The sequence below is a fragment of the Centropristis striata genome, chromosome 6 (assembly GCF_030273125.1).
Source record: "Centropristis striata isolate RG_2023a ecotype Rhode Island chromosome 6, C.striata_1.0, whole genome shotgun sequence".
Taxonomy (NCBI): Eukaryota; Metazoa; Chordata; class Actinopteri; order Perciformes; family Serranidae; genus Centropristis; species Centropristis striata.
The window spans coordinates 11,031,349-11,056,661 of record NC_081522.1 but is presented as its reverse complement, the minus strand read 5'-3'; the positions used below and the strand labels follow the sequence as shown (position 1 = coordinate 11,056,661).

Genomic DNA, 25,313 nt, shown 5'->3' with positions numbered 1-25,313 from the left:
TTGCTAGGAAAGAACACACTTCTCCATATTCATCAAGGATATTAGGTATACTACTTAATGGCAGGGCAACTTCTGTGCACGACAGAGAGGGGATACATTTTCTGGCAGGTTTAAAATGCAGTGTGAAATAATGTGTACATGGTACGTACGGTTGCATGCATATGTCATAACACTGTGCCTTGAACTTTTCAGTGGGTATTTCTGGCATACTGCATTCGACATACTATGTATTGGGACATTTAAATATTTTCTGGCAAACTACACAGTATGGAAGTATGTGTATTGGCACACACCATATGATTTACAATAACAGTGTAACTACACTCCTCTACCTGAAAGAATAGTACCAGGGCAGAAAGTTTCTGGCTATTATCAACAACTGTTAAAATGTTCTGCTGCCATCTAAAGGACAGAATGAGCAACTCGTTTTTACAACATGAAGCGGTTTGACAATCAAAGTTCAATCACAAATTTATTTACTACATGCATTTACATGGTATTACAGCATATTTTTTGACAAAGGCTGTGAAACTGTAATGATAAAATGGGCTAAAAAGATAAAGTAGTGATATTAAAGTACTCAGCGAGTTTTAATGTTATGGCATTTTCTCTTAACAAATAGTGCTAAAATTAGAAATGTATTGGTATGTGTGTGTTGTTTTTTTTACATGCTTGTCAATCATTTTCTGGGCACAATTAGCTAAACGTTAATATATTATTGATAATACAACAACCCCTCAAAAATATCAACTATAAAAACAATATGATAAAACACATCAGATAAAAAGGAGCATTGGTAGTAACAAAATGAAGCTATACAGTTACATGTAATGCAGTTCTACCAGAGTATATGAAAACAGTCTGGTGCACTGGATAGAGCAAAAGCAGTTCATATATACAGTGCAAAAAGTGCTACAGTGGTTTCATTATGCTAGCTGGTGCATTATAAATAAGCTAAAATAGTACACTATACCCACTGAAGTCATAATAATTATACTGAAAGTATTGTACAGTGTCTTAATATTATGATAAATTCCATAGACCTTCATATGATGGCTGTTTTTCCTATTTAATATTGATTTGACATTTGAGAGGAACTACTTTTTTTCTTTCTGACATATGGAATATGAATTTAAAAACAAATTTTGACAAAAACAACAAGAGCATGGTGGTGATAGTAGGTGGAGAATGGCTTAAAAACAATAAAGGACAATAGAAAAGAAGAAGAAGAAAAAAGAAGACATCATACAATTCAGTTATAGTCAAAGTGTTATACACTGCATAGTCTTAATTGTATAGGCACAGTAAATGTATTCAAAACATCCAGAGAAATACACAAAACAGTCCAGTGTATAATATCCAATTCTATCTCTGCAGTGTGCGCTAATAAATGCAACTCCTCCTCAGCTTTATGATCGAGCCATTAAAATGGGATTTTCATGGCTGAGGCAGCCTTTGAGTTGCCTCTGAGCTGAGATTTATCATTTTAGATAAATGATTGGGCATGCACCTGAAATGATATATGCCATTTATTGCCTTGCCAGCATTTTGTCCAGTTAGCAAAATACAGTGTAAGCTATTCCAGTGTTTCTTGAAATACTGTCAGTGTTGGACTTGTTGCATTTCCACTATCAGATGCCAAGAGCTGTCAGTGTTTCTACATGTTCATTTCCAGTGATTTGTTTAATTATCCAGTCTTATCACGCCTTCCAGTGAATCTGTTGAAATTAGTAGTAAAAAGTATGACTTGTATGCCTTTATTTTAGGAATAATGATTTCTGTGTAAAATTATGCTTATGCATAAACATTTAATGTAGCAAGTTGATGTTTCATTCAATGCCACAACTGAGATATAAATACTGCACAGTATTTCCTTCTCTGTACAGTGTTCGGTCAGCTGCTGCACAAGAAGACAGCAGACAGTCTAGTGGACTGCAGCAGCTCCAAACACAATGCTCCACTGTAGAGACCCAGGATTTGCCAGTGTGCACTACTGAGGTATATTTTCAGTGCGAGTTGCAACCATTCACTGAGGCCTTCAGCAGAAGCCAATGATCTTCTCTTCAGTGTATAAAACTATTGAAAAGTGGTTTTGTTTACAGTTGACACTGGTTTCAGTGTACATACAGATTCATTGTATTTGTGTGCTGTGTCATCTACAGTATCTTAGCCTGGACTTCATTTAGAAACTTGAATTCTGCTATAAAGTAATTATGACTTGTATTAAGTATGGAAGACTTGGTGATCATTAATTTTTAAAAAAGAGCTTTAAACTCAGTTAACAGTGACACAACACAGCCGTCAATACAGTGATCTAAAACATTTTAAGTGACAGAAAAACAGTGTTTCAAACTCCAGTGATCACAGCAAAAAGAGATGTCTTAATGCATATACATATGGAGGGAATTACAGTTGGGCCAGTGGTATATAGTTTGTTCTGTATGAATATATTTAAAAATAATGTACAATAATGAGACAAAACCCGATCCCATCACAACAGCGAACAAATAGAACCAAAGGGGAAAATGTGGCATATTGTAAAGGCACTGGGACACCTCGTCTTCTTTCTCACACACAGCTGCTCTGAATGAGAAAATGGTAGTCAGAGTATGATGAGGCTTCTCCTTCAGCAGCACAGCTCACGTCACTCTGTCAGTGAAAAGCATGTGGAGATAAAAAAAAAAAAAGCTTTAATCAGTCATTCAAATTAAGTCTGACAATAATTGGATCAAAGAACAAAGAGGCGACATGCAGCGTCTGAAAGCCAAGTTTACTCACAGACAGGGAGACACGGAAGTGATAGGTGATGTCCTGGAAAGACAGGATGGGCACTGACCACAGGTGATGAGTCCCCTGAGAGAAAAGTATGAAGAATATACAATAAACAATTGTTCTAGTTTAACATATTGGTAGTGGTACAAAATGAAAAAAGAAGTGAATATGTTTTGATTATATTATTGATTGTCATTGTGATTATTTACCTTTGTGGATGTGCTCTGTCCCCCATAAAGCTCCGTCTCTGTGTGGTCGGGACATAAACGTCCCTTGGTGGCTCCACATTGACGAACCCACATGATGTTCATAGACCTGCAATGAATTAATAATGCCTTATGTCTAAATGTTGTTTTGTTGCTTTTTGGATCTGTTATTTCCTACCAATTTACCGACTTTATATGAAAAAGTTCAAATGTATTTATCAATAATTCATGTTTGGCAACTTTTTTTCTTAATTACTGCTGAATTGTATGCCTGTCTGGGAAAATTTTTACATTTTTAATGTTCAGCTGACTAACTGTACACTGACTACAAGAGTCTTGGTAAATCTAGTTTAATTGCAATGAATTAATTTAATGTGTTCCAATTAAAAACTGTCTCTATTTTAAAAATAATTAGTGCCAAAATTATATGGTTCTCTACAGGAAAACCTCTTTGGAAATAACTGGGATATACAAACATGTAAAGCATATCATTGCATGTGTGTAGTAATGTGAATAGCGTGATGTTTGTATACTCACGTCATGTGCAAAGTGATTTGTGAGATGGAGGAATTTCGGTTTCCATGGAGTGACACTGTGTAGCTAGAGTCAACATAAATAACATTAAATATCAAGACCTGAATATAAACTGTAATTGTGTACATGGTAAACACACAGAAAAAATACTAATCAAAGGAAATAAACATGATAAATTCAGGTAATTCCATACAGGACAAGTTGTTTCGATGACTCTATACCAACACTTCATGCTGCTTCTTCCATAAATTTCTCCCCTATCTGTACATCATCTCAAGATTAGTGCAACCTTTAGGTAAATACCTGCAGCTTTCAGGTGTTTTGCAAGTGTTTGTTGTGATCTCTTGGTTTGTCTCCACGATATGTAGACTAGTTAGAGAAGGAGCCAATCTTCCTCCTGCAAAAATAAGAAAAGCTGCACTTTGAGCACCATACCCATACCGTAGCATTCCATTGTCCAGTATGTAGATAAGTGTTGTTTGCTGTCGTCAAACACCTGGCTTTACTGTGTTTGCATACTGCATTTTATATGTGTGAAGAAAGTGCTGTGTCTAGGCTGTGTAAGTGGATTTACCCTTTGTGTGTAGGCTGCGTTGTCTGCGTGGCAGCTGTCCTGGGGGCAGACGGTTGGTAGTTCCCACTCCGCCCAGATCTGTAGGTGCCGGCTTTTTGGACTTGGCAAGGTATAAAGGTGCTGAGGTGTGCTGTGGTGTGCTCAGGTGGTTTCTATAGCGGTCTTTTTCCATCGCTCTGGACTTGGCCTTCTTCGTGCTTTGTGTGGGAACTGGACTGCCTAAATCTAGAGAAGTAAAATAATTAATGTGGATTGAGGACAAATGTACACTACAGTAAAACTCATATTTGCTTACATACCTGGTGTGGACTGGTTGTTACTCAATGTCAAAACTGTAGCTGATTGGTTGTTTGTGGCTGTAGTTGAACAGCAAGCTGCAGGATTTGTGAGCAAATGAGAGAAAATTATCAGAACTCAGGAAAGTGTGATTATATTCAGTTTTGGGGAGTCACTAGTTTCACATAAAAGAATTACATAATTAAACAAGCAGTACTGAACGGCCCTCGCAGTACACGCGTGGGGCATGCTGCCGTTGGGGTGTGTGCATTACAGGGGCCAGTCCATACCACCCCTATGAATTTCATTGCCTTAAGTGTTATAGTGTGGCCACGGTACCAAATATGAAATTAGACTGCCACCACAGTGCCACCTAGGGGCCGATCAATAAAACCTTAAAGGGCATTGACAATAATTGTACCAAGTTTTGTATAATAATGCACAAACTATCCCTTTAGTAACTAAAATGTACATTAAAGTAACTATGTACATTTACTCAAGTACTGGACTTAAAGTACAATTTTGAGGTACTTTTACGTACATTTTATATAACTTTATACTTTTACTCCACTACATTTTGAGGCAAATTTTGTACTTTAATTACTTTTCAGGTCAAGATTTAAAATGAAAAACATGATACATTTAAAATGATTACCCATTTTTATAAATTAAACCACTTAAAAGTTTATTAGGTAGTTAAAATGAGCGGAGTGGAGTCATTTCACAGTGTGATATTAGTACTTTTACTGAAGTAAAGGATCTGAATACTTCTTCCACCACTGTCCTTTTTACTTCTTTACTTTTTTTTTAAACTTTTTTTTAAACTTATTTTTTAACTTATTTTTTAAAACTTTTTTTAAAACTTTTTTTTTTAAACTTTTTTTAAAACTTTTTTTTTAAACTTTTTTTTTTCGCGGCCTTGCAGCCTGCCGCGCATGCACCAGCTAAAAAAAAGTTTTAAAAAAAAGTTTTTAAAAAAGTTTTAAAAAAAGTTTTAAAAAAGTTTAAAAAAAAGTTTAAAAAAAAGTTTTTAAAAAAAGTTTTAAAAAAACTTTATAAAAAAAAGTTTTTAAAAAAGTAAAAAAAAAAGTTTAAAAAAAAGGAAAGAAGTAAAAATGACAGTGGTGGAAGAAGTATTCAGATCTTTACTTCAGTAAAAGTACTAATACCACACTGTGAAATGACTCCACTCCGCTCCTTTTAACTACCTAATAAACTTTTAAGTGGTTTAATTTATAAAAATGGGTAATCATTTTAAATGTATCATGTTTTTCATTTTAAATCTTGACCTGAAAAGTAATTAAAGTACAATATTTGCCTCAAAATGTAGTGGAGTAGAAGTATAAAGTTATATAAAATGTACGTAAAAGTACCTCAAAATTGTACTTTAAGTCCAGTACTTGAGCAAATGTACATAGCTAATACATCTAACTTATACATATCAGTTAAGAGTCCTCCTTCAGACACTGTATGAGGATTAAAGGGATAGTTTGTGGATTATTATACAAAACTTGGTACAATTATTGTCAATGCCCTCCTGAGGATAACCCTTTAAGGTTTTATTTATCGGCCCCTAGGTGGCACTGTGGTGGCAGTCTAATTTCATATTTGGTACCGTGGCCACACTATAACACTTAAGGCAATGAAATTCATAGGGGTGGTATAGACTGGCCCCTGTAACGCACACACCCCGGCGACAGCATGCCCCGACATGCATGTACTGCGAGGGCCCGTTCAGTACTGCTTGCAGTCCTAGTTTTTATTTTATTTTATTTAACTTGCCATTTCTTAACTCCCACTGTCTTAAGTTGAATGATGTGTGACATGTGCCTCTTTTGTGTGTGTGTATGAGTACTCTATACTGCAAACAAAATCTACCTCTGGGTACAAATAAAGTAAATAACATAGATAAAAAGAGCGCCACCTAGGGGCCGATAAATAAAACCTTCACGGGTTATCCTCAGGAGGGCACTGACAATAAGTATACCAAGTTTGGTGTTAATCCGACCAACCAATTTGGAGATATAAAATACTTCAATTTAAAGAGCGCCACGTAGTGGTCATCGGCTAAAATTTTGCACAGAGCCTCAGGGGCTCATGGGGAAGTAGGATCTTGAGTTTCATGTCATTCAGACACACCAATATGGAGATATGCAACACTTTGTGTTTTGTGTTGAAAATAGCGCCACCTGCAGGAAGTTGTTATTTAATAACGTGAGTATTCTTTGGGCCTCCAAGGCACCCTTTCAGTAGACAAAACAGGATTTCACCATGTATGACTTTTTGTGCGCTGGTTCCCCACCGCATACAGCAGTGCCATTTATTATTATTTTCACCCCTGCCCCTCAAACATCCGGAGTTTGCAAGTGTTATCAGACATGCTTTTTGATGCTAGACATTCAACAATACTTTATTCTGAAAACACAAAAGGGCTCTTAAATTACTGTTACATTGTAAAGTTTGTTTACCAGTGGTGAAAATGCTGTCAACATCGACTTTTTAGCTTTGTTATAAAAGTACCCAAAAAGTAAATGAATACTTTCATGAAATAATTAAAAAAGTGGCATTACTTATTACATTTAACAGGGTAACTAGTCAAATGTAACCTATTACATTTCAAAAGTAACCTCCTCACACTACAAATATAATAAGCTTATATTCACTACGAGCTTTTCAAAATTACCAAACTTAGTAAGGTGGTTAGTCACTCCACTCACCTGGTGCAGGGGTGGTGGACTGTGGAGTATATGGACTCTTGCGTGAGGATCCCAGTGCAGCTCTGGACCTGCAACAATCAGATGGCAGTACAGGAGGTCAAGAGCGTGCTTTAGGTAAAATAACGATACATTTAAAACCCAATTTATTTTACTGTGTTTAGATACGTGACTCATGATCTCCTTTCAGACAGGAAAAAAGAAACACCCAACTAAGCAATCAAAGATAAGACTGAAAGAATAGATCAGAAAATGAAACAATGAAGTAGCAAGAAAGGCAGTAGCTGAAAGCGTACCATGGGCAGACAGGTGGACAGAAAGTTACAGTGGCAGTGAAGATGGGCATCCAAGAGATGTAGAGAACACAGGGAGGAACATAGCTACAGAGAGCAGGAACAGATTATATAGAAAGACATTAATGGAGAAGAGGAAAATTGAATTATTTTACTATAAAGTAACTTTCTCCCTCAAAGCACCTACCCATCTTTCTCTGTAACATCTCCTCTGTGGTGAAGAGTCAACACATAAAGGACGGACATGGAAATTACACTGTCGGGGAACAAATAAACATCATGTCACTAATGCACAAAGAATCTAATTTTTTTGTTTACGCACCACTTCCACCCCAATCACACTTGACTGAGCCTAACCTGAAGGCCATGACAATGACCAGCGCCAGGATGGTTCCTTGCATGAACCTCTGGCTGATGCAGCCTTGATCTGGAGCTGAATTCTGCAATAAAAACACACTAAAACTGTAAATCCTGCTCTTCAGTTACAACACTGTTTAAATACATGATTATCACCACATACCTTGCTCCCAGGTTTCACTGTCTTCTTCTTGAGTGGGCCACTTCCTGTTCTGCTGAAATAACTCCCAGATTGGCTACATGGACAAGAAAAACAAAAGTAATCTATGAATTATATTAAAATCACACAAAATTATTTATGTCAATGTTTAAAATCTGCCCTGAAGCCTAACTTGGAGGCGATTACTGGTCATCACTCACCTGATGGTGCCTCCACTCACGGTGCTCTTCATGCTGTCTAGACGACGCAGCTTGGCCAGTTTGCGGCTCCATCGCTCCAGTTCGTCTATACGAGTCTCCAGGTTGTCTGTCAGCTTACAGAGCTCCTTCACTGCTCCCACATTCTCCATGAAGATACGATCCTTTAAAAGAGAGAGCTGTTAGTGGGTATGTAAGTGATGTGTATGCATACTGTATTTTTATGTGTTTTCAATACCTTGTTGACCACTAACAGGTTGGGGATAGTTTCTCCGTTGGCACACACCACATCGCCTCCCTCCTTCACTGCTTCAGGTAAGATTTGCTGGACCTCTTGAGCAATCACTCCTGCAGGATTATAGTGATTAGTGAAAAGAGCAGCAAAAACATGACAGCATGCACAGAGAAAGGACACACTTGCACACCAATGGACAGATCACATATTAAGACATTAAGATGATAACACGATGTACAGATGATGGAGGAAATTTAAATTTGTGTTATTTATGAAGTTGTTACCAGTCTCTGCAGTGTTCTCTATGCCCACGGTGGCAGCAAACTCAGGCTTGTATTGATAATGGACCAGCCTCATCTGAGAAATCCGTTTCAAATTGTCTGTGGTGTCGACCTACACACAGACAGAATGACAATGACGTTCATGCAGATGGTGAAGATGATGAAAACACAATGTTCATGTTGCAGATGAAAATGTTTGGTTCAAGTTCAATGAAAAGACAAAACTTAAACTGCACCGTCAGCCGTGCTGAGCATGGGCATTGTGATGACATGATTCATGATGACAAGCACACAATGACACACTGACAGTCTGGAAGCACACACACGCACATGCACAAACACACACCCATATACATACACACTGAGTGTCATCCTGACCTCCTGGACATTTTCTTTGGCCCTGATGTCAGACGGGTGTACCAGGGAACCCATGACCTTCACATTGCCATGGACAACAAGGGCCTCATCTGGCCGGTCTGTGTTGATGCCGACCCTCCCGTGGTGGTAGACTGAGTCTGGCAGTTGACCTCGCTGCCACAGCACCTCGTTGTCACTTTCAAACTGGCCTGGGTTGGATGCCTGTAACAGAGAGACAAAGGAGAAAGTGCAAAACAGGAGTTCAGGTGTTTCTTAAAGATATGCCAAAAAACTGAAACAATTATAATATTTATAAAGAATTAGTTTGACATTTTGGAAAATATACTTATTTGCTTATTTGCAGAGGGAATGAAAAGATCGATACCATTCTTTCAGGCAACTAGTGGAGACTCCAGGAAGAGCTCTGGATTGCTCCCAGTTAAAGGTACTGGCTTTGTATCATTGCAGTGTGGTTAGAATATGCAGATGAACTCTGTTTGGCTTCCCTCCATGTTGCCAGCGCCTGGAGCTTTAACCCCACATATTTGCCAGAAAAAGTCTGTAGCATGACATGAAACATGTTGACTTTTGCTGGCGAATGAGTGGGGAGTTCCAGGCGCTGGCAACATGAAGGAAAGTCAAACACGTTCATTTGCATATTCTACCAATATGGCAATTACAAAGCCGGTAAAATTTGCAACGTTTCTCTTTATGAAATGATCTAAAAATATCTAACCCCCCCCCTGCACAGACTTTGTATTGTGGGCAGTAGTGGTGCTGGTAAGAAGATTTAATTGATTTTGTCTTGTTGGACAGAGACAGTCTAGCTAACCAGCTTCTAGTTACAGCCATATAATTACAATACAGTACTAAAGCAAATAGGCTATTACCCAAAAATATCGAACTAGTCCTTTAACACAAGCCTAAGACGTAAAGGGTTGACTTTACATTAGATCTTATACAAGCCCAATTCCAAGGAAGTTGGGATGTGGTTTAAAATGTAATCTTCTAGCTTCTGCAATTGTGCTTGTTTAGCATGTAGTTAAAACATAACAGATACTACATGAGTTTTATTTTTATTTTCTCACCCTACACCTACCCCTGCTCCTATCTGCTGGCAGGCAGGTTTAAGAGCTTAAATATATTGTTTTCATCTGAATAATTGTCAGAAAGGATTAGAGAATTATTGCATTTTGCTATATTTACGTTTTAGACAATGTCCCAACTTGTTTGGAATCCGGGTGGTAGCTTAGTCTGTGTTTAAATTTACTCAATAAACCAAATTATTCACCAAATTGTGTTTTCATGTAAGCCCTTTGGCTGAAGGTAAATGATTGCGTAGCTTCCAAATAGCTCTAATACTTCTTAAGCTCATGCAGTTACATGCAACTATACACTGTAATTACATGTTTTAAATATCTGGAGTAAGTGCAATGCCATGGCTGTCCAGTGAAAACCATGTTTCTTTATGGATTAAGACTGTTCCCTTGATTATAAGTTGGAGTGCAGGAACATATAAATTAATGCCTGTTATATGTAAGCCTTTGCCAAATGAGCCCACACATTGCTGATTAAGCCTATTGCCGCCAGGAAAGGCCCTCAGTGTTTTTTTTTTAAATTACTTTCCCTGCCAGACGATGGAAAAGTTTTGCAGCTGCAAGTTTAAACAAGGTTATTCTTCTTAGTTCAAGAAAAGTTTATGTTTTGAAGGTCCATGGTTCTCACAGCACAGCCTTTTGCGTATATGGGAGTGTACAATAAGTGTGCTGGGGATCACAGCCACGCAGATAAAAGAAATGGAAAGACAGACAATGGAGAAGATGTTGAGATCTACACAGTGATTTTTAAGTGCAGAAAGGTGTGTAAAGTAGACCAAAGGTGTCACATTCACAAGGGATATGATTGTTGTAGGAGGCAGACAGACATGGCCAGACGTTACCCTGACGATGATCCTCTCAGACGCTTGGGCAGCCACAGTGTAGGTCTGACTGTGGGACTGAGCGTGCAGCGCCACCACCAGCATGAAATACCTGCAGGGTGAAGAACATCAGGAGCAGAGGTGACTACTGCAGCTTTGACAGGATCATATAGTGAATCATGTGTTTACATGTGATGGCACATCGTTCACCTCTGGTCAGGGTTTGGTTTGCCCTTCTTCCTCATGTTGTTTGCAGTGGTCTCACTGAAGTGAAGCCGCCCCACTGTGACCTTTGTGACCTGCTCTGAGGGCAGAGTGACCCTGGGAGAAACAAAATCACACATTATGCAAAAAAAAACACCTTTTACAGGTGTACACTGTTTTGTGTAGAGTTCAGACTCACAGCACTGGTTTAAACGGTCTTTTGCTTCGGTCAGACTGTGACTGCTCCACACTGATAGACTGATTCACGGCCTCCACCTGGCAATGAAGAGAAAATTAAAATATAGAATTAATATTGTAGAGCAAATGATCTGTTCAGCAGATGTTGTGTTCACTATTTTGCACCTTTACTCCATTGAGTTTGAGATAGAAGCAGTCGATTGGCTGCAGGCCGTCACTCGTCTTGATGTACTTGGGATCTCCCAGCATGCCTACGTATACTGTGACCTGGAAATGATTCTTCTTCTGGCAAACAAAAGCATCATCAGCCAAGGAGAAGTTGAAGCCCTTGTCAGCATCAACACGGTAGGTCGGCATTGGACTACAGACAGGGAAAGAGTGATGTATGAATAATGTGAATATGGAGTTGGCTTTGTGAAAAGAGTAGAAAACAGCAGCATTCAGCAAAGTTTGGGCATTTTTATCACCAGGGGGAGACTCTTGACTCTATTACAGGGGTCTTCAGCATGTTTTTAGGTCCAAGCCATCAGAGTGATACATCAGCACAGATGCCTATTCAAGAGCAACTTTTTTAAGAAACCAATTAAATGAAAGCTAAAGACACAAAACAGTACCATTCCACCATTAGAATGCAGCTGTACAATACAGTATTGCTATACAATTTATTTGTTGTTATTTTGTTTTTCTTATTTTAGTTTAAACCTGGGGATAAAAATGAGAATAAAATGAAATATTTAATAATGCATTTTAGTATTTCTAAAGTATATTTTTGGGGTATTTCGCTACAAATGACATCTTTTTTTTTGTCCTGTTCAGCAAAATACAAATGACAAAATAAGTTGTTAATTCATTTAAATGTGTATTTTAAATACAATTAATTAAATACGACCCATCTCTGCTGATACGCATGTGGACGGAGCATATGTAATTTGGTAAAAAAAGTTGATTTATGTTAATAAATGTCTTCTCATGGGTAGAGACCCCTGCACAGGCCCCTGGGCCTCAGTTTTGCCATTTTTTCCCCATAACTTTACGACGCAGAGAGACTTAATAAATCTACTTTAAAACCTTCTGTGCCTTCATGTAGATGTAGTGTGCTAATAGTTGAGATGGGCAACCAGGTGGTTTTGATAACATATCTGAAAGGTCTTGTGAGTTCATTTTAACCTTCCTCCCTATCTATACTTTTTATATTTTGGCATTGCAAAAGCACAAGTAGGTGTACACTAATTTCTCCCCTTACCCCCGTCCTGACGTTTTCTCTCTAAGCCGAAACCCTGCACTCATTCACTCCCCCGCACAGCTCACCTCTGAGGAATTTGTAGACCTCTGCAACCCTGCTATTCCTTTGCCACTCCCACTCTATACTTTGTTTGATTATTTATTTAAGCAATTATAACTTCTTTAATTTTTGGCTCACTGCAGAGTCCTTTCAGCTCTTTTCGCCCAAAGACATGACCTCAAGATGTACATATATATGCCAAAATAAATTCCACCCACAGTTCTTTGCAGTTTGCGTCATACAGTGGTGTCCACTTATTCTGCTGGTGAGGCTGCCACTTAATGCACTGATAGTTTGGGTCCAGGTACGAGTTATCTGCATCCTGCATTAAACCTAGGACAAACAGATCAGCAATTAAAGCAAGATAGAAGAATGCCAAGTATGTTTGCAACTGTTCTGTAAAAGTGTTTATCTGTGCAAAAGTTTAAGGGTAGGTAAGAGCAGATGAGGCTGAGGTAGAGATGAGGAAGAAAAGAAAGATGCCTGCCTACCTGGTTCTTGTTTGATGATACCTGTGAGGATTTGGGAATTGAGGGTGCTGTTGGGAGAGTCAGAGTGCTTCCTCTTCTTGGCCTGGTGGACAGGGATGCCGCTGTGTGAGGAAATGGAAACACACAGTCAAAAGTTGCACCCACTTCTACTCCTTCCCATCATTCCTTCTGCTCTATACAAAGTGTACAGCACAACCCTCCCTCCAATTTGTCTCAATGACTCACTCCTGCCCCTGAGGATGCTGCAGCAGCTGATGGAGCATCTGAGTCTGCTGCATGTCTCCACTTCCGCTCGTGGCTGGACCAATGGGATACTGTGATATCATGGGCTCAGGCTTCAGATACATGTCCCGATGCATGTTGGGATAGTGCCCGTGTGGTGGGAGGGGCGGCGTTGGTGTCATATGACACATGTTCTCTGGTGTCATGGTCCTGATCATGTGAGGATCTAAAAGACACAAGGGTTATAATGTCTACATGATTATACACCCAGAAGTTGATCTGTCTGTTCTGCATTTCATACTGCAGTTTATTTTACTTCCTTCCAGCCATAGCTGAAGGTATTTTCCATTGTTTCAAACTGGAGTACTGGAGGGATGCCGATCAGATAACACTCTCCCACACCTTTTTTCTAATGGGTAAGACCAACACAGGTGTGAGAGTGGAGAGAAGTGCGTAATGACTTTGAGTGCCACTGTTGTTCAACTTGTATGTTGAAACAAGCCAAACATACGCTGGCCTATTCCTTATTGACACACTTAAAACAGAGTTCAGAGGAGGTAATTCTGTTCCATTTTTCTAAACAAATCATATTAACAGTTGATTAATAAATGACAGATACATGATGCATTCAATATATTGATCTATTTGGTCATGGACTTCTTTTTGTCTTCATGCTCTGTTCAAATAAAGTGATGATAGTTAGATAGACAGATATTTATTTATTTATTTATTTATTTATATTAATTTAGACTATGACCCTATACACTTTGAATACGTCAGTGGCTTCCTCTGACTCTGCGTCTTCAGCCTATAGCTGAGTTTCTCAAACTTTTTTCAGCCAAGGACCCCTTACAAGATAGAAATTGCTGTATATGGGGAACTTCTGCGTATATTTTCCCTTGGAAAAATTCAATACAGAATATTTTAACCCAGCTATAGTCTTAGTTATGTGAAAGAACAACACAAGAAGTATTTATTTGAAAGATATTAGACATGTTTAAAACATATTTGCACCATCTCAACATAGTTTACCCATAAAACAATGAAAATTACATCCAATCAACACGCGCGCACACACGCACGCACACATGCATGCACGCACGCACGCACGCACGCACGCATGCATGGATATCAAGAGATGTGTAGGGTTAGGTGTTTCACTCCAATAAAGCACATTCTGTGAGAAATTATCAAATAATATACAATGCGTTAGATTAGAACGTCATATATAAACTGTTGGATATAAATAATTCATATTCATTGAGCATTGAAGCCTTAAGAATATATATATAAGTATATATTTATAATAATAAAGATTTGATGCAATGATAATTTAAATGAATAAATCCAAAATCTGATATATGTTCTCTTTGTCACATTCTTTCTACACATTTTTGCAGGGAGAGGAAAAAGTTACTCACCATTCACCTGCTGAGGAGAGTACGGCTCTGAGCTGGAGTCTGGGGGGGACTCAGGTAGTGTCCTAAAGAAAGAGAAAGCAGTTGAGGTTGAACAGTTATATTAAAAATTCAAATCTTTAAAAAAGCTTCTAATAAATACCATGTTTGAAGCTGGGAACCATGTATATTCTTCTTATTTTCTAAACTGCCATTTTATTTAAGGGAGAAACTCTTTTAGGATCAGAGTGAGTGTAGACTTTCTTTACACAAGATTGTGTGTGTCAGGGTTTTTTTTTTGCAGGATGTAATTTGACTCTCTCTCTCTGTCTGTTATCAGTCTCCCTCCCCCTCTTAGCCAGCTTTTTTATTTGTACAAATGAAGCCTAATCAAGTATTGATTGCATAATGGCTGTGTAGTAGGGTGTGTGTCTGGTTTCACTGCATGCTTTAAAAAATATACTGCATCATCTGCTGTAATTTCTGCCTAATTTCAAGTTTAAAATAGGAGTTGTGGGAGCATCTTAAACATTTCTTGAACATTCCTATGTATGATCTCATGCCATACTTTTTCCTTCTTGTACCTCTATCTATCTTCCTCTGTGGTACTGTGCTCACCCTGGAGCGTAGTGGCCCCTATGCTCAGGCTTGACGTGAGCCTGCTGCTGCTGCTGCTGCTGCTGCTGCTGCTGCTGCTGGTGTTGTTGCTGCTGCTGCTGCTGTCCCAGGCAGAGGTAGTTGTGTCGGAGGCCCAGGGATGGACCTGGGGGGTAGGCGTTCTGACAGTTAGGAGGCCCGGGCGGAGGGGCTCCTTGCCGCAATGGAATAGGGGGGCTCACACCACACACCAACCCCCCGGAAGAGGACACTCCTGCCTGAGGAGATGAGTAAGTTGGTCCTGGGGTGCTGTGGACCTCTGAGAAACAGCTGGGAGAAATAAGTAGAAGAAGAAGAAGAAGAAGAAGTGGAAGAAGAAAAAAGGGATTACCCTTATCAGAAAAAACAAATTCCTTTGTAACGACATGATCTGATTCGCTTGGTTCATGTTGTTTTGACGTTGCTGGGTAGTTTGAAGTCCCTACTGACATGTCAGTGCTATCGTCCTCCTTGCTGATGTACTCTTCCAGGATACTGGTGTCGATGTTGGCTGGCTCCAGAGAACTGATAATATCATGACCTGTAGTGAAGGGAGGGTCGGGAACACAGAGTGGAGATGGAGAGCATCTGGGAATTAGCAATGGGAATCTTTCAGCAACTCCACACACTGCCACAATAGCTCTAGTTTCAACACAAGCTTATGTTGTAACAATGCCCAGTAAGAATCTATCTAATGACATATTATTAACTCAGTTTGTTTATGACTTAGAGCCTTTCTGTATCCGCCAAATAACCTGATTACTTAAACGTATCAATGCATTTACATTTACAATGCATACATTCACAATCTTTTGCTGAACACATAATCAGGATTACGAACAAGGCTCTGATTTGCTTTCTGAGAATTTAAAGGTTAACATCACAAGAGTGACCAACAGTCTAAACATGTGTTAGTAGTCAACATTATAGATCACATACTGATGATTCAGTGCCTCTAATCAGAAAATTACTAACTGAGTTACTGAACTAGATTGTGTCACCTCTGTTTTCTTTGTTTACTACCATCATAAAGACAAACCAAATCTAAAAGGCTGCTCCGTCTTGTTGTCTTGTCATTCTTCTCATACCAGATGATTAGTTTTAATATATTTTAGTAATTTCATAATTTCCTTAAAGCTCCCCTTACTTCACCCCAGGGTCATTTTCCCCCTTTGATAGCCAAAGCTTCACAAATCCCAAACACATGACCCCACTTAATCTTTAAAACACCAACAAGCAGAACAAGCACTTGCTTATGCATATATTTAGAAAAGAGTAAACCACTTTACATAAACCAGCCTTCCTTATTGTTTCCAGAGCATTCAAATCAAATGTAACATGAGAGAAAGTGATGCATTTTCTTTAAAGTGGCCATTCGTTGCAGGAAACAGAGTGAGTGTGAGAGAGGAGAGGGGGAGTAGGACGGAGGGGGTGAAGCAGAGGGTGAAGACCTGGTATATAGTGGGTGGGCAGGCAACCCCAGTCTTTCTCCTTTTCTCTCTCTTGCTCTCTCTCTCACATACACACACGCACACTCATTCTTTCTCTGATAGATTAAGCAGCTACTCAGTTGGGAATGCAAGGAATTTTTGTGTTAGCATTGGAAAAAATTCTCCTTTTCCCTCTTTTTTTGTCTTCCACTAACACTAACACATCATCAGAAATGCAACAGAAACATCAGTAATTGGTATTATTGTCTCAGTTCCTCTCCAAACTCTCTCTACACATTACTACTGTTAACCACAAATGATTTAATGGACCATATTATCTTGGGAATAATATGTGCTTCATTCTATCCAATCGCAGAGCTGACAACATCTAATCAACATTTTACAACGCACAATCATTAAATCAACAAACCAAACCACTTGTCTCAGACCAATCAAATCAAAAACACCACAACTTCTATTGTTTAACATTAGAAATCCTCATACTACCATGTTTTTAGAAAAAACTAGGCTGTTTACACTGACTGGCTTTCTTTGCTGGATAAAAACAGATGGTTAATGTCTCTTCATACATGCCAGTGCAAGGGGAGAAAAGCAGGATGGTTCCCCTTTAAATAAGATCCAGATGTGCACCCCACCCAAATAGGCAGTAAATTTAAGCTGGCAGGCCTGATAACGAAAAATAGAGAGATGGAGGGAGAGGGGAGGGTAGATAGATGGAGGTTGAGGGGACCTGGGGCGAGAAAGACAAGAATACAAGTTTGATGTCCAAGGATGGAATGATGAAGGGGGAAAATGTACAAGACGGAGGAGAGAAAATGAAACAGGGCTGTAATAAAGTGTCCAAGACAAGAGTGGTTGAGTTCAAGTCAAGAGTGACAGAAGTTCAAGTCTTTGATTTAAAATCTAGTCCTCTCCCAAGACCCATTTACCATTTACCATTTACCAAGACCCCTTTGTGTACATTTTATTCATTTTTGTATTGGGATTTCTTTTAGAGTTAGCTACTATATATCCTGTTGTCTTCTTTTGTAATTTGACCCGGTTTCAAATGTAATCAGACATGTGGGTGTCTTTAAGCCAAATGCCACAAAATAACATTGATACATTCCAAAAAGAGGTGTAACACAGAATTGGGTGATAATTTGCCCCTTTTGCTTTATATTGGCTTTTTGCACTGTTGACAGTGAGACAAAAGGACAAATTTGTGATTTTGGGCAATATACACACATCAGTGGAAATAACAGCATTCAAAACAAATAATTATTTAACCTACAATAAATTATTTTTTTGGCAACATTTGAGCAGCGGAAACAAATTATGAACCATAGACTTCATAATATATGGACCTTTATACATTTATGTGAATACATTTCCAGTGGAAATAATAATAGAAAGAAAGAAATAATAGAAATAAATTAAGTAACTGTAAAATTCAAATCACTGAATCAGTGAAGTGTAAATTGCTGTGAACTGGATGTGTAAATTCCCCCGCCCTCTATGTTTTTCTCTGTCCAGCTGTGTTCAACAAGGAACAGTGAAATGATTGTCAGTCCAACTTCGATACAGACTGGCCTTTTGAGAGATTAGGGGCTGAGAGGGGAGTGTGTATGTGTGTGTATGCTTGTAAGCATACGCATGTATGTGTGTATTTGCTTGTGTGTGTTGCCACCATTTCAATGCCCGAGTTGTCAGCAGAGTAATAATCTAAAATGAACACAAACAGAGGACCGAGTATCTGAATGCCAATTAACATGATTTGACTTTTATCAATCAATCAAATGCACAACTTTTCATTAAAAGTTTCTAGTATATATTAGTATGAAATGTAATCATCTTCCTGTAGAGTAGTGTAAACGTTTATTAAGGCCACGGACAGGGAAGAAAATTTTAAGGATCATAAAAGCTGAACAACACTTCACCAAAATTTTACACGGATGTCTTGCCTCCATATGAGATGTGTACTATACTCACATGTGTGTGTTAATAATTAAACACTTTCAGAGGAAGAACAAAGTCCACCTGATGATCAAACTTACCAGAATGAACTTGTCTGCACACCCACAACACATTACACATACACACATATTGCACTGAATTTCTTTCTAAGAGATTTATCGGCAAATTTTACCAAACCAATATCAAAAAAAGCTTTGCAACAAACGTTGAATCAGATGTTTTCTAAATCCTTCAATGTATTAAATAACAGGTGTATATCTACGAAAAAGTATCAGGTGCCTGTTTCTGAGATCTTGTAACACTTTTGGAGATCATGTTCACAAAAATCAAGTAAAAACAACTTGATTGATCTTAGCTATGTCAATATGATCAATGAACACAATCAAACAATCTCTTAATTGTTCTACAAGATGCTGCACACTCTAAGAATTCAGCGATTGTGCCTACAATGCGCAGCTTAACACACAGACAGACACAAATAGTAAATGAAAGGAAATGTGCCAAATCTACACCAGAGAATGTTAGACAGCTCTGACATATAGCCATACAGTTATAGACCTTTTCTGGTTGTTTTTTCTAAGACAGAGTTACTGGTAAAGGATTGAAGAGCATCACAATGACACAGATATTAATTAAGAAGTGAATACGAACAGAAAGCTCCTCATCAGGTAGGGACTAATAAATCACATCTAAAGAGAAGCAGAGCGGACAGAGCGGCAGAGTACCTGCGCGTAGCCAAAGCATGTTGATGTCCTTGAGATGAAAGCACCTGAAACAGAAAATGAAAAGAAATATTCCTCTCTAATTTTTCACATGTTTCTCTACACGGGCTGAAAGAGTTTCTTCTGTAGACCTGAGAGTCGCAGATCAGAGTAACAAGTGTGTGTGTGTGTGTGTGTGTGTGTGTGTGCGCGCGCGTGCATGCCTATGTAAAAAACCATATGTGTGTGAGTGTGTGAGAAAGGCTCGGAGAGTGTTATAATGAGGATTATTCCCCAGTCATGAGAAAGGGCTGTACCAGGCTACCACACACAGCCCTTGTCGCACACAAGCACTGGTCGCACCGGCGGACCTGGCTCAGGAGATTACAGGAGTGACAAGGCTGGGACCGGGACATGGAGCGAGGTTGGAAAAAAAAAATCCTAGACACTGCAAGTGTGAGGTCGAGTTTTAGGGCTAGCACTAGACAGAATTGCAGAGCAAGGCGAGAGAAAGACGGTGCAAGGAGATGAAGAAGACATCCAGGAGGAAAAGAAGAGGAAGACGATAAAGGAAGACGAGAAAAAGAGAAGAATAAAACTAAGAACATGAAGAGTATTGTGAAGAAGAAGAAAAAGAAGAAGAAGAGGAAAAATTGGTTCATTAGACTGATAATTCTCAGAATCAGTGCAGATAACAGAGGCAAGATAACAGACTCATGTAGATAAACAAAAACAAGGGTGTTTTTTGTTTTCAACTACTGAATAAACATCTGCAGTGGCTGATATGATATGATAGATATACATCATATGATAGATGTATTGGTATCCAAAGGTATTATCATATATGTTGCTTGATATGGACTTATTTAGAGAACATTTTCTAATGCATAAAACAATGCTTATGGTGATTTAGAAATGGTGTCATCATCACATAGCTTGTCCAGCAGAGAGCTGGACAAATGAAATGTTCTCTCAAAATCAGTATTGGTCTCAAAAATTCCATATCAGTGAGGCCCTACTGCAGGATGACATTAAGGATGCAGTCTAATACAAAATACTTTTGTAAAGTTATTACACACACACACACACACACACACACACACACACAAACACAAAAAGTGAATAAATCTGTTTAGGTCAATTTTAACCACAAACAACATGCACCGGCCGAGGATTATTCAGTTGGCAGTCAGCACTGATGGGAGTGAGGCATAACAATGAAAAATAAAACCTACTCGTAAGCTCTGTAAGCCTGGCTGCTCAAAAACAATACATTCCTCTAAGTGCAATTCACTGCTAAACCTGTAAATCAGAGGAACCATCCAAACTTCGCTCTGTTTTACTGCTTTTCCAAGATGGATGACGGCCTTCCCATCCATGATTCACAACTACTGTGGGAGTACAGCGGAACTTAATGGGATTTTTTTATATAACAACATGCAAGATGAGTTGTTCATCTTTTAAGGGCAGGCTCAGACGGTTAGGAGGTGCTCAAAGTTTTATTTCCGGCAGATACCATGTAAAGGGACTTTCACTCAACATCAAAAATAAATAAGTGCTATAAAAAAAGTGCTATTTATCAATCTAGCTTGTTATGGAGTAAGTTGGCGAGTGTTGGACTTAACAAGTTATGTCTTTTCTCAAATATAATGGAACTATATGGCACTTCAATTGTGCGGCTCTAAGAGTCAAAAGATCACTCACTCACTCACTCACTCACTCACTCACTCACTCACTCACTCACTCACTCACTCACTCACTCACTCACTGTGTCTTATAACAGCTTCTTCTGAATAAGCAATGTAATTTAAATGAAAGGGTTTTCAGCCACACTAGCAGCGTGACTCTGTGGATGGCAATGTTCACTACCATTGGTCCAGACCCAAATATCTTTACTAGCTGAAACAAGGTTCTTGGATCCATTATCCAGTAGGTCTTAACTCCTCTTCACCCAGTTAATCCAATTACAATTGTACACCTGTTCTAGGTTGACTATATATGCGTTTGCTTTATGTCTTTGTCGAGTGCAAATCAACCAGTGTGCTCCTATCCCCTTTCTCCTATTGGAGTATCATGATAGTCCAGATATTCATGATCCTCAGAGGATGAATCCTACTCACTTTGGTGATTCTTTTTTTCTTTCTAGTGCCCCTATGAGGTAAAATGTCTCTAAGGCTACAGAATGGATTATAATAAAATTTTGGTACCGACATTCAAACCCACTTTACGATGAACTGTAAGGTCAATACTTGCCCAATATTTTGGTTGACATTAAAAGATGCACTATGTGATATTGGAGAAAGGCAGTTTACTGTTGTGTCTCATTGGTTGATTTGTCAAATATTGATGCTTTGGGTTGGTAGTTGGACAGAAACACCAATACAATGCATCCTTATTTGACAGTCTGTGATTTAGACTCAACAATCAATTCTCCATCTTTCTTCAAAATCACATACTGCACCTTCAATGACTAAAGCCTCCATTGTACTTTCTTTTGTGCTAAATAAGCAAATGTTACGCAGCTTACATACTAAATTAAGATTGTTAATATGGTACGTATTATATCCGTTTGGCATTGTCATTGTGAGCATTCTGACTAATCTGACCTAAGTACAGCTTTAAAGAGCCTCTACTGTGGCTGTAAGTGCTGGATCTGGTTTATATATGCTGTCTAATGTCTGCTGAATTCACATTTACTGACTGTATACGTGATCTCCGAAAAAATGTAAATGTTTAAGGGCAATATTACCTGGAAAAACACAACACACCAGCAATAAATGCAGTGATCCTTTTGTGTGCAAACATGGTTCTGTGAGTGTTTGAGTGAGAGTCAGAGAGGAGAAGGTCAAGTTTTGGGGCAGTTGGTGGTTTAACTGGGTATTCTTTCAACAGGCCAGTCTCCCTCCACCCTAGTCTGCATTATCTCACCTCCTCACCCTGTCTGCTCACTGTCACTCTAATGGAGTCAGAGTGAGCGAGCGCCTGGGGAAGGCCAAATACTCAAAGAGAAACACCAGTCTCACCTCATTGTGTTTTAACAGCCACCAGGACTATGCTTGGAATGTACACTGTGCATTAGTGTGAATGTATACAGATTTCACTAATCCTATTAAATCACAGTTTACCAGTGCCAAAATCCATTATAGTGCAGTGTGTGTGTGCTTCTGTGAGAGTGTGTGTCTCTTTCAGATAAAGGCCAAGATGAACATTGACACTAATTATCTAATATATCAAACTGAAGGCTTATTAATGTTACTTTTTCTCACCAGTTCAAATTAGTTTGATCACCAAAAGACCTAAATCTGCAATCCAGGAGAGATATAATTAGGAGTTTGGCCAGTTAAGAGAAAGCACAAGTAAAATATGATAATAACCATCTAAAGCGGCAACTACTTTATACTTCTCATGGACAAGTTGACATTTTAGTCCAAGCAAAAAGTGGCTGAAATAAAGCCAAAGTAAGAACATCTCTTGAACTCCCAAAGCAAGAATGTAAACACACTAAATTCCTGTCAGAGTGGCAAGGAACCTCTGACAGTCATGGATAGCTGTATATATTTAAGTCAACACTCTGTCTATACTATAATCAAGTGTTAAGACTCTTTACAGATAATATATTATACATAAAACCACAGTATGTGTTTTATGTGCACTTGACTTCTGGAACATTTGACATTCAAAGTTTCACTAAAAAAACTAATTAGCCAGATGTGAATTCTGTGGCAAGCTGTAAATCACAGAGCACAGGGAAAAACTCTTCAAACAAAGGCGGCAAAATGTAATTATCTTGCTTCTGATATGTAAAAGTTTCATAAAGGTTCTTAAAGTCATGATTATTTTCAAATTAAAATTGATTTTGAATGCAAATACAGTCAAGATCTTCAAGTCTGCCAGTCAACAAACATAACTAAGATGTACTAAAAGAACAACAAACTATTTTGTATATGTTTTAAAAAAAAGGTTTACCATCTAAAATATCACAGCTTTTATGCCATAATATATAATATTGTATCTTTATCAAGTGGACATGGGGGATAAACATTGTTAAACATAAATTGGCGCTCTTCCGTACTGATTTTGGTTCTATTTATGTTTGTTTGCTTTGTGATGAGCAACACTACATCACTGGTTAGAATCCCATTGCTCATGTCTGTCTCTAACACACACACTGTGCCACAGCACCCTTGCAAAACACACCATTTATCTTGACTTGAATTCCTACACCCTTCCAAGCCTCAACCCCACCCTCCTCCACCTCATTTTTTTCTTAGGATTCCCCGTTTAACTTGATCTGTTACCCATCACCAGCACTTTTGCTCCCCGCACTCTTTAAACCTCCTGCCTCCTTACGTTTTTAGGTTTCAAAAGGAACAATCAAAAGGAAAAGTTTAAGTGAAAACAGTGTGCAGTTGGGGAACTTTCACTGAAAAGCCACAAGTCTTATAAAACTGCAAACATTATGGCTATTATTATTGTGAAGCCACCTGCCATGTGTGCAACAGAACAGTGAACCATTTTCACTTAAACTATACACAGCCTATGATATACTAGGTAAAACTACATTTGACAAGAGCTGACACTTAAACTTGTTTTTCCTTCACTGAAACAAATTATTTAGAAGATAAGATTGTTGTAATAGTAGCAAAAATCACACCTTTCCCCCCTCTACTGTTATTGTCCTGTAGGCCTACAATAAGTTTTAATGTTGAACTATAGCTATTAATAAATATTTATTATAATCAGACCTTCTTACCTTCAAAAAATCTCTGTAACGCTTCAGTTTCATCTACCACGTCCATCCTAGCGGGTCCCACATAAAAAATCCATTAAAGTCTCCCCTCGTCCGAACGAAATCAATTCGGATCGGGGAAACTTTCAAATACACATCACGGAATCCAGATTATATTTTTTTTGTGTGGCGACTTCTTGATTTAGTTCATATAAATCCAACGCTTCATGCGGAGAACTTCTTTCTCCTGTTCAGCAACTTGGCACTGATTGACGTTCCTTCGCCAAACGCCTCCAGTGACGCTACGGTACTGGCTATAACTTTAAAACTATAGTCTTAAGGTGCCAACAAAAATCCATATAAGAAAAAGGTTAAAAAGTCTGCCTTCAGGCGCACCTTCATTTCAGCTCCCTCAAGTAGTGTCATAATGAAGTTTGGCTAAAAAATACCATCAGTCTGAAGAAAAATAGAAAAATTGTCTGGGAAATATAAGTCTTTCAAAAATAAAAAGCGTGCGTAAAAGTTGGTTGTTAAACCTGCTCAGAAGTCCCCTCTGTTGATTCTCTTCCTCCTTTGCCTCTCCCTCTCACACAGCATGTGTGCAGCAGAGTCGGAGGAGAGGAGCTGAGGCAGGTGAGGGATGTGCGCCAGGCTGCTGCTGCTGCTGCAAATATCCCGGACAAAAAAAGTTAATGTAAGGACGCATGTGTCCGCGGTACTCCACAGCTGGTTTAGCATAGTTTAAACTTAATCTTATAACAACACTTTTATCTCACATTGAAACGTATAAAGAGCAACAACGATTAGTCGATTGATTGGTCATAATAAAATCGCTATTTTGATAGCCTATTTGATTGATCATTTCGGTCATTTTCAAGCAAGAATAGCACAACTTCTTAAGCATGAGGATTTGCCGCTTTTCTTATTACAAAATGACATATCTTTGTTAGACATATCAAGTAATTTGAAAACATCCCTTTGGGTTTTGTGTTGAGGCTGTTTTTTTAATAATCAGCGATTGGTATTTCAGATAAACATATCTTTCCTGAAAATGTTTAACACCAAAAATGTATTTTCATGCTCTAAAACTTAGCATGAAATGTGGGATGAACATAAACACTTATTGGTCATTTAAATTTCAGTACTTTGTCTATTCTGTGTCCAGTATGTCT

General features: G+C 38.5%; 1 protein-coding gene across 2 annotated transcripts; it reads right to left on the bottom strand.

The window, feature by feature from the left end:
- Window positions 1–453: 453 nt before the first annotated feature.
- myrf (myelin regulatory factor) lies at window positions 454–25,313 on the bottom strand. Of its 2 annotated transcripts, none has more exons than XM_059335415.1 (27): window positions 24,166–25,313; window positions 15,755–15,845; window positions 15,287–15,595; window positions 14,693–14,754; window positions 13,275–13,497; window positions 13,050–13,150; window positions 12,777–12,891; window positions 11,442–11,637; window positions 11,278–11,354; window positions 11,085–11,195; window positions 10,881–10,986; window positions 8,978–9,178; window positions 8,603–8,711; window positions 8,322–8,431; window positions 8,087–8,247; window positions 7,890–7,962; window positions 7,727–7,809; window positions 7,557–7,625; window positions 7,373–7,456; window positions 7,080–7,147; window positions 4,386–4,460; window positions 4,087–4,311; window positions 3,816–3,909; window positions 3,516–3,578; window positions 2,982–3,087; window positions 2,779–2,853; window positions 454–2,649 (listed from the first exon to the last, which is right to left on the bottom strand). In XM_059335415.1, exons 1-27 carry the CDS (start codon window positions 24,209–24,211, stop codon window positions 2,569–2,571), a joined length of 3,114 nt encoding a protein of 1,037 aa, XP_059191398.1. In that variant the 5' UTR covers window positions 24,212–25,313; the 3' UTR covers window positions 454–2,568. The 2 variants fall into 2 exon arrangements, with proteins under 2 accessions (XP_059191398.1, XP_059191399.1); XM_059335416.1 differs by having other exon boundaries at window positions 10,896–10,986.

Coding starts and splice junctions, on each gene's coding strand:
- myrf (XM_059335415.1), bottom strand. CDS start 24,211: ATGGACGTGGTAGATGAAACTGAAGCGTTACAGAGATTTTTTGAAG. Junction 11,355..11,441: donor TCAAACTCAATGGAGTAAAG/GTGCAAAATAGT, acceptor CTTCATTGCCAG/GTGGAGGCCGTGAATCAGTC. Junction 9,179..10,880: donor TCAGGGTAACGTCTGGCCAT/GTCTGTCTGCCT, acceptor TCTCTGTTACAG/GCATCCAACCCAGGCCAGTT.